The following is a 9,756-nucleotide window of genomic DNA, read 5'->3' on the forward strand; positions in this document are numbered from 1 at the left end:
ACGCTGGTTTCTCCCCGCAACCCTCCTAAAGCCAAAACCAGGGCAACACCCGCCCCAACCCCAATCACTTCTGCAACACCCCAGCCACCGTGGCACCCCCCGGGCCCAGCGGCTACTGAGTCTTTGGGCTGGTTGCCCCCGGGGCCGGCATTATTTCGGGGACCCCCCCCCCGGGGCCTGTGCTGTGCAGGAGGTCAGACGAGAAGGAGCCACAGTGGGTCCCTTTCCGGCCTGGGACCCCGTGGGGGAGGAGAAGCGGCCCCTCCCTCGGGCGCCGCTCCCTCCGCGGGCGCTAGGACCCAGTGGAAAGTTGTCATCCCGGCCCTAGATTCCAGGCTGGCTTCCCTGGGTGTGACGTCAGCCAGCAGCCCCGTCCCCCCCCCTCCAGCGCCCCCCCCGCCCCGTTCCCAGGCCCGTAACATTAGGGAGGAAAATGTTACTTTCCGTCCAGCCGCGGGCCGCCATCGCCACATTTGGCTACAATAAGACCAGCAAGAAGGTAGGAAAAGCGACTGCGTCCTGCCCCCCCCGCCCCAGCGCGCCCCAATGCCTTTGGCCCCCCAGGAGAGGAGAAGGGGGGTTCCCATCTCCCCCCCCCCGCTCCCTGTACCTCCCGTTAGCCGCGGGGCCCGGCTCAGGCCTTTGTGCTGGGGGAAGTTCAGGGCGCTGCCCCCCCCGCAGCACCGCCCAGGGTGAAGATCTGCCCCCCCCCCTCCGCGCTGCTCCACCAAGTGTAGGCTGGAGAATCGCTTTTCCGGGCACCCCCCCCGACTACCACCACCACTCCCGGGCCGAGCTGGGCTGCGCCCCCCACCCCGGAGTGTGGGGTGGGCTGAGGTGTGGGGATGGGGGGGAGCTGATCTCCACTTCGGGGTTCAGGGGGGTCCCCGTGTTCCGGGGAGAGGGGTTTGATTGGTGGGTGAATATCCCAGGCAGGCCAGGCCTGGCACCAGATTCCCAGGGACGGAGGCACGTGGGTGCCAAGGGGGGGGGGGGACCCTGTCTGCTCCCCACCTCCCTCCGACTGTGGTTGGCTCTGGGGCTACCTGGGGGGTGTCTGTGTCCCCCCCGTGCAGGCAGAACGCGAGGGGGGTGTTATTGGCGTTGGGGTCAGAGTTAGGGGGTTTAGGGTCTTGCTGGGATTAGACTTTGGGTTTGGATTTTGGAGTGGGGTCTAGTGGGTTAGAGCTGGGGGGGGCTGGCAGCCAGGACTCCTGGGTTCTCTCCTCAGCTCTGGGAGGGGAGCATAGTCTAGTGGTTGGGGCGGGGGGGGCTGGGAGCCAGGACTCCTGGGTTCTCTCCCCAGCTCTGGGAGGGGAGCATGGTCTAGTGGTTAGGGGGGCTGGGAGCCAGGACTCCTGGGTTCTCTCCCCAGCTCTGGGAGGGGAGCCTAGCGTAGCCTGGGGGTTAACACAGTGGGGCCTGGGGAGGGGGGAGCAGGACTCCTGGTTTTAGTCCCAGCTCTGCCACTGGCTGGCGGTGTGACCTTGTGAGGGACAAGCCTCCGTGCCTCAGTTTCCCTGTCTGCAGAGTGGCGCGCGGGGGCAGGCGGGTGAATTCTCATGTCTCTGAATCCCAGTGAGACCCTCTGCCCTTCACAAGCCCCTTCTCCCACAGCGCCACCGGGGGGGCAGAACCATTGTGCCCTGTTATCGCGGGGGTAACAGCTGGAGTCTCTGTCCCATGGAGCAGGGATCCATGCAGCACCCGGGGGGCCTCCGATACACCCCCTCCCCCTGGACTCCAGATTACACCCAGACGGATGGCTCTGTAATCCAGACCTCTCCCTCCCCTTTCGGGGCTCCCTTCTGCAGACCATGGCTTGGATCCCCCCCCACCCCCTCTTGTCCCCGTGACATTAACGTCCTGAGCGTTGGAGATGAGTCTGCAGCACCAGCCAGCCAGAAGCCATGACTGACTGGCCCCATCACCCACCCCGAGTGTCCACCCCCCCACACCCCCAGAGTCCGCCGCCGAGTCAGGCCGCGAATGCCAGAAACGCAGGAGCTGGGGAGCAAAGTGAAGGCCTCCGAGAAGCCAGCTGTACACATGTAAAATCATTCCTTTGTGTGTGCGAGATCTGTCACTTTCCAAGCCACTGAACTTTCTCCAGGGGAGTGTGTGTGTCGTCGGCGGGTTCGTGTGTGCGAGTCTGGGGGATCAGTGCGTGTGGCGTCCGCAGTGTACTTGCGCTGGCCTTTTCTGTCAGAGGGGCTTTACAGGGTGTCGGCCCGTGTTTGGGGTGTTTTTTGCGTCTGTCTGTCTTTGTGCGCCCGGATTGTCTCCCTGTAACTGCTGGTGCGTGTCGGGCTGTGTATTTGGGGCAGCGGCGTTTGGATGTGCACCTGTGACATAGTTGCCGTATTGACGTGTGAGATGGTGAGTTTGTTGACATGCTGGTGAATTTGCTCTAGTGTGTCTGTGTTGGCGCGCGTGCGATGGTCGTGTGTGTGGCGTATTGGTGAGTCTGGGTGTGACAGTGGTGGGGGGATGAGTTTGTGGCGCACGGCCATTAGAGTGGTGTGTGCGTTTGCAGGGGAGCCGCTGGGTGTGAGTGCGTTGTCCGGGAATTTTGTAGATCTGGGTGTCCAGTCGGGCCCTGGGATTGTGGGACGCAGTGGGACATGGTCCACCCCACGTGGGCAGTTCTCAGCCACAAAACAGCCCCGCCCCCGGTGTCTGTAACGCAGCCGGGGACGCAGGGAGTCAGAATACGTCTTCCCTGAAGTTAGGGGAATTTTTGCCTCATAATTTGCTGACTGTCTGAGTTACTCATCTCGAATGAGTGGAAATGCTCTGCGGGGAACTCTGCGATTTAGGCCAGTTCTTGGGCTGTGACATGTTAGTGATTGATGTTTGCGTATTTCCAGGGGTCCAGTGGCTCGGTGGCTGGTATTGTTTTGTTTTGTTTTGGCAGCCCATGTTGATGAGGCTCTGATCTGGGCGGGGAGTTAATAGTTGCTTCATAAAAGTACCGTGACTAATAGCTTCATAGACTTTGAAGGCCAGATAATCCCATCCGACCTCCTGCCTTGACCAGGCCGAAGGACCTTGTCGTTCCTGCACCCAGCCCATATCGTGTGGTCGAGCTAGAACTAAGATCTCGACTGGACAGGAACTCACCTCACACTCCAGGGCCACCTAGTGTCCTGTCTCCGACAGGGGCCAGCACCAGATGTTTTAGAGGAGGAAGTAAGAACCCGCCTGTTAGCCCACACACCCCTGAGCGATGCAGTTAGAGAACCTAGTGTAGACAGCGCTGTGTGGCGGGAGCGCTTCTCTGAGCAGCTCAGCTCCCGCCTCTCACGGAGGTGAATTCACCGTGCCGATCTCCCGCTGGGGTAGTAACGTCTTCGCTACGCACCGCAGCTGCACCAGCGCAGCAAGGGACGTGGAGACAGGCCATCTGAGTCCCGAGCCAGTTTCTTACCTCTCTCTGCCCTCCCGGTGCCTCCTGGCATGTCCGCACTGCTTGGGAACCCGGCTCCGTGGATTCGGTGCTTCCCCACTGCATCGCCAGCCTGGGTTAACAGTCGCTGGCCCCGGGGCTCCCAGCCGCGCCGCTGCGTCCACGCCTCTGTCTCGGGTCTGCGCCCACACTCCAAAACGCCAGGGCTGGGACCTAAATCAGAGTGGGACTTGGTTCTGACCCCCCCTCCCCTGCTCCAGCAGGTCCTAGGACCCGGGTCCTGAGCACTTGCTGACCTGAGCCAGACTGATTTGTGCATGGATGGAAGTGGGGCTTGGCTCAAGCCTGAGTCAGAGCCCAGCCTTTAGTGTGCAGGGTAGACGTACCTAAGAACCCCAGTCATGGGCCAGGGCCCCTGGTGCTAGGCGCTGTACATTATTTAGGTCTATTACGGTAACACCCAGGAGCCCCATTCATGGGCCAGGGCCTCATGGCGCTTGGCGTGGGCTGGCAGATCTCTGGGAAAAGGCCGCGCTGGCCCCGGAGATATTTGACATGATGGTTTAAAGAACCAGCCCCTCTTGTTAGCTTGAAATGAAACCCTCGGCCCTATAGCCTTTCGCTTGTGAGCTGCCTGGGGTCAGCGGGGCCCTGACCTGCTCCAGCGAGCCGAATGCGAACTAGACATTATGCACCGGAGCAGCCCCCTCTGGGGAACCGGAGTGAGCGGCCTGCCAAGGGGAGCGGGGGGCACAAAACCTAACTGGCTTCACGACGGAGCTTGCTAAGTCTGTAGAGGGGACGGTCTGATGGGACTGCCCACAATGGCATGCAGCCGATCTGCGGCTACTAGCAAATATCTCCACCGGCGGGGACGGGACACGACACTGGCTGGGGAGGGCTCTGAGTTACGACAGAGAATTCTTTCCTGCGTGTCTGGCTGGTGGGTCTCACCCACATGCTCAGGGTCTAACTGATCACCAGATTTGGGGTCGGGAAGGAATTTCCGCCTCAGTCAGATTGGCAGAGACCCTGGGTGGTTTTCGCCTTCCTCTGCAGTGTGGGGCACTTGCAGGTTTCAACTAGTGTCAATGGTGGATTCTCTGTAACTTGGAGTCTTGAAACCAGGATCTGAGGACGTCAGTGACGGGGTCTGTCACGGGCGTGTGGGGGCGGGGTTCTGGACATGCAGGAGGCCGGACTAGGGTGTCTGGGTCTGAGCTGGCAAGGCCCACGCCTGAAAAAGGAACTGCGGTGTTGGGGTGCCGGGGGGACGACCCCAATTCCGAGGAGAATAATTACAACATGGCCGTGTAGGTGTCCAAATGGAAATCTGAGCAACAGGGAGGCTGTGTGGCCTAGTGGTAAAGCACAGCCTGGTATCCAGGAGGCCTGGTTCTAGCATTTTGGGCAAATCACTTCTTGCTCTGTGCCTCAACTTCTGCATCTGTGAAATGGGGTTAATGATCCCACCCGCCCTCGGTCACGTGCTGTGGGAGCGGTGCTCGGTGCTTTGTTTTATGCCTGACAGTTTTCGATGTTTCTGTTAGTTTAAAAACAAAAAATGGGCCAGTGAACCTCGATCCTGCACCAACTTCCCCAGGTGCCTCACTTCCCGCTCCTGGGATGTGCCCTGAGCTTTGGGGGAGGAGTTAAACGTGTGCGTGAAACGGTGCATTGGGGATACATCCACTAGGCCAAGCGTCCCAAAGGCCCGGCACCCACAGATCGGGCCTGGAGCTTGCCAAGATCCCAGCGAGGTGCGAGAAGGGGCTCGGCGAGAGTGTCGCAATGGGAGTTGTGCGGTGAAATGTTACCCTGGTAATACCATTATGAATGAGGGGTAATCGGGTAGCACCCAGGCACTCCAGTCAAGGCCCCATGTGCCGGGCGCTTGACGTGATTTATTAGGTGTATTACGGTAGCATCTAGGTGGCCCAGCCATAGACCTGCTCCCTGGCATTGCTTCCTGGCAACATGAGCCCTTTTGCGAACCCGGCTCAGACGGTGGGCGCTGGGCACCGTGACCCACGACTGCCCTGCAGCCCCACCGCCTGACAGCAGCTTCAGCCCGTCTGGGAATGAAATGAATCTTTGCAAATGTAGGTAGCACTAGAAGGAACAAAAAAATGCATTGAGGAATGTCATTGTATCAGCCACACCCGGCTGGCATCACTGCCCAGGCATGTGCTGGTGTGATCATTAGTGATGTCACCCACCATTTCCTGTGGCGGGGGAAGAAGAGAGAGCGCGAGAGAGGACAATTCTCCTGCAGGCCAAGTTTAGCATCACTGGAGGTTCCTGTCCCTCTGTGACTGAGTCGTCCAAGTGTCACTGCAGGGGCTGGTGGGTGAACGCCGGCCCGAGCGGTGGTTTTCAGAACAGGCACTTTGGGCTCCCGCGTTTGTGAGTTTTGTGTCCGGGGTTTGTTTTGAAATTCTCCGAGGCGTTGACCAAACTTTAGCTCAATACAAAGATTTCCTCCAGAAACAGCATTTTAAAAACGATGACGACCGCATCCCCCCCACCCCATTCTTGTGTCTCCAAGCGCTTTGCAAAGGGGGCCAGCGTCAGCGCTGGTTCGCAGCTGGGGAAACTGAGGCATGGCGCTGCAGACCCAAGAATTGAACGTAGATCGCCGGACTCCTGGCCCAGAACTGAGCCTTGCCCGGGACCCTGCCTCCTCTCAGGGCCTGGGGCTGGTGCCTGCTAACCCGAGAGTGAAATTGACTAGAAATGGACTCTAAGCAAGTGTGAAACTGACCAGTCTGTTTTCACTTTGGAGCGGCCAACCCCCAGCCCTCAAAATCATGAGGTTGGCTTGAAAATCAGGAGATTTTATACAAATTGTTCTTCGGCGCCTCCTCCTGTGTGAACCTTTGGGGTCACACTCAGGTCACGTTTTCATGCTTTTCCCTGCAACCAGGAGGGCTAGAAATTTACTCTTTGGGTCCCCCCCCCAATTAAAGCCGAGATTTTCGCCTGACCCTCTGGCTCCTGGAGCTGAGTCTCTCAGAGGAACACCAGATATTGTGAGACTCATGATAAGATCATGAGCATTGGCAACGCATGGAGACCCGACGTTTAAAAACACAACCACCCAGGGTGGAAATGTAATTAGTACCTACGAATCCCAGGCATGGACCCAGCCCCAGCTGTGCTCGGCGCTGTACAAACATACTTCAGATTGTTCCATTCCACTCACCTCTGGGGCGTGCCAAGAACCCAAGGCAAGGGGATGATTATGCCTTGAACAGCCATGCATTTGATAAGCTCTTACTGTCTCAGGCTTGGATTTTCAGAGGAAAACTGAAAATCTCGCCGGCACATCCCAGTTTAGGGCTCCACCAGGCTGTATAATAATTACACACTGGCTGGGCCAGTGGCGGAGACTGGCCCTACGGCCTGGTGGTCAGGGCCCTTGCCTGGGATAGCGGCAGGCGGAGCAGGGAGTGGAATCGGGGTTTCCAGCACCACCATGCTCTGATCCCTGGGCCGTTGGCTATTCCGGGTTCTGACCTGAAATCCCACCCTGGCCCGGGAACCGGCGGCATCGAAACCGGCACGTTTACACGGAAAGTTTCGGTTGCCACAAACCGGCGTTTTCCCTGGTTTGGTTGAAGAACTCGGCGCAGAAGCTGCCCCGTTTCATGCTCTCTGTCCGGCTGGCGCGCCTTCCCTGGGCGTATTGGGTAGCAGCCCGACCGCTCACAATGCCGGGCGCTGCACGTAGGGTCCCTGCCCCAGAGAGCTTCCAGTCTGGAGAGACAAGGGAGGGGCAATCCAGGGACAGCGCGGGGACGTGCCTGAGGTCACAGGCTGGGGCTGTGGTGTTGCTGGGAGAAGAACCCAGGCAGTCTCGCAGCCAGGCCCCTCAACCAACCTTGCTTCTGGAGCTGGGGAGAACCCAGGAGTCCTGACACGTCACGGTCGATTCACCAAACCCGCTCCCTCCCTTGCTCTCAATCCCACCGACATTTGTGGCCTCAATTCCTCCAAACCCACCAGCCTCTAACTCTCCCTGTCGCCCTGGGCACGCAGCGTCGGGGGTCTCCCCAAATACTGAGTCCTGTCGGCTTCATGGGGACGGCGCCGCAATACGGGGGCTAAGGGCGGCATTGGGGTAAGGGAGTTAGGCACACAACAGGAATCTGGCACCTAACTCCCCTGGGCCCTTTGACAATCCCTCCCCCCATCCCCCCTGCTGTACCATGTCTCTTTCCACGTCCCGCAGGGCGCCCCCCCATCCCCTTTATCTACCAACTTGTCCAGGCCTCCCGCCCCTCCCCTGGCAGCCCCGACCTACCACCTGGGCTTCTCGGAAGCCAAACCGTGTGCTCGGCCAACGCAGCGCGGGAGTGAAATGAGCAGCGGAGGGGAGAGGCGCTCGCGTCCCGTCCACCCTCCCAGAATAACCATGTTCACACATGATGCTGAGAACGTGGCTGGGGCCAAGTCACGTGCTTTAAGCGTGTTTCTTTTCTTGCCTGTGTGGACCTGCCTGGAGAGCCGCGTCCTGCCCCTCGTGGTTTGTTCCGCCCTCCAGGCTCGGCGGCAAAGGCAGAGCCGGTGGCTGAGAGGTGAAGCCAGAACCGTCCCGACTAGACGTAGGGCCCAAGTTGTGAACAGGGAGGGGAGCTGATCCTTGGACCCCCTGCCCGAGGCATGTGGGGTTTCTCCGTCTCTTGGAAGGCTGTGCCTTGAGATGGGGCTTTGGCGAAGATCGGGTGTAGCTCAACCACAAGGTATGGGCTGGCTGCGGGAATCCTTGGGACAGGCTCTCTGACCTGGGGAGGTGTGTGTGGGGGAAACTGAGGCACGGACATGTCTTGCTCAAGATCCCGCAGCAAAGTGGGGTGAGAACCCAGGAGTCGTGGCTCCCAGCCCCGCTCAGTAAACTGATCACCTTCTCCTGTGCATCGGGAAAGCTTCAAATGAGGAAACGGGTGTCAGGGAAATTCAAGTGGGTGTTTCCCCTCTGACATTCGCCCCGGACCTGGTTTTGTTTCACCCTGTCTGGACCCGTTTCCTGTCCCAGGTCTCCGGTGCTGGCCCTGATCCTGTTCAGTTTGGGGTCCCCTCTAGTGTCCTGAGAGAGACTCATTTCTGTCTCTGGTTTTGTGAAGGCGACTCTGCTCCCACCTGGCCCTGGACTCACTTCAGGCACCTCCCATCCCCTTCCCATACCGTGCCTCAGTTTCCCCAGCAGTGTCTCACAAGGAGAAGTTGATAGATTAGTATTTGCCAAGGGCTTTGAGCTCCCTGGACAGAGCAAAGCTTTGCTGATGAGCCAATGCATGTGGGCCTCTGGTGTTGCCCTCTGCTGGATGGCACAAGAATTGCTCATGTGTGGACCATAGATCCCATACTGCTTTGTGCTACTGGAGATTCCCCATTAACTCAGTGGGGCTGGGGGCTTTCGGAGCAGGGGGGGCTGAGTTCTAGACTTGTCGCTGTTGTGAGGCCCCGATGCTCTGTGCCTCACACACGCAGGCCCTGCAAATTCTGGGGCGAGTTCCAACTCCGCGCCTGTCAGTGTCCCGCTCCCCAGAGACGCTCCCACGCCAGGCTGGGCTGGTGCCGGCTGCCCAGGGAGGAGCATTGGACCAGCCCCAAGCGCTGCCCCGGGCCAGCCCCCCGGGCCGCTGCCGTCCGGGAGCAGGGAGCCGGCTGCTGCAGGGGCGGATCCACGTGGTGAGCTGCCCCGCTGGGTCGCAGCCCCTCTCAGCTCCTGGGCCTAGGGACGCCGGTGGTACCGTTCCCGCGGGAGCAGCGTTGGGAGCTGGGCAGACCTGGCCCGGCACAGGCCCCGGCTGACCATGAGCCACTTCGACCACATGGTTCGAATGGCTCCAGGAGCAACCAGAGTCTGTGAGAGCGAAGGGCTGAGAGGGCAGGGACAGAGGGCTGGGGTGGAGGCAGGGAGGGGCCGATGCCCCTCACTCCCGACCCGCAGCCCCCTGCTAGCCCAGCCCTGGGCTCCCCCCAGCTCTGCTGGTGCCCCTCACCCCCGACCCGTAGCCCCTGCCAGCCCAGCCCTGGTCTCCCCCCAGCTCTGCCGGTGTCCCTCACTCCCGACCCGCAGCCCCCTGTTAGCCCAGCCCTGGTCTCCCTCCAGCTCTGCGTGTGTCCCTCACTCCCGACCCGCAGCCCCCTGTTAGCCCAGCCCTGGTCTCCCCCCAGCTCTCCCAGTGCCCCTCAGTCCCGACCCGCAGCCCCCTGCTAGCCCAGCCCTGGGCCCCCCAGCTCTGCCGGTTAGGGTGACCAGACAGCAAATGTGAAAAATCAGGACAGGGGGTGGGGGGGTAATAGGAGCCTATCTAAGAAAAAGACCCAAAAATCGGGAC

General features: G+C 60.2%; 1 protein-coding gene across 3 annotated transcripts in view; it reads left to right on the top strand.

Moving 5' to 3' along the window:
• The first annotated feature begins 382 nt into the window (after window positions 1-382).
• RBMS2 (RNA binding motif single stranded interacting protein 2) overlaps window positions 383-9,756 on the top strand; it is a 22,051-nt gene continuing 12,677 nt past the window's right edge. For all 3 annotated transcript variants that reach the window (XM_034791804.1, XM_034791806.1, XM_034791805.1), the window contains exon 1: window positions 383-499. In XM_034791804.1, the coding sequence (XP_034647695.1) occupies window positions 434-499 (66 nt within the window). In that variant the 5' untranslated portion in view covers window positions 383-433. The remainder of the gene's footprint in view (window positions 500-9,756) is intronic.

This window comes from Trachemys scripta, chromosome 16, assembly GCF_013100865.1.
Source record: "Trachemys scripta elegans isolate TJP31775 chromosome 16, CAS_Tse_1.0, whole genome shotgun sequence".
Classification (NCBI taxonomy): Eukaryota; Metazoa; Chordata; order Testudines; family Emydidae; genus Trachemys; species Trachemys scripta.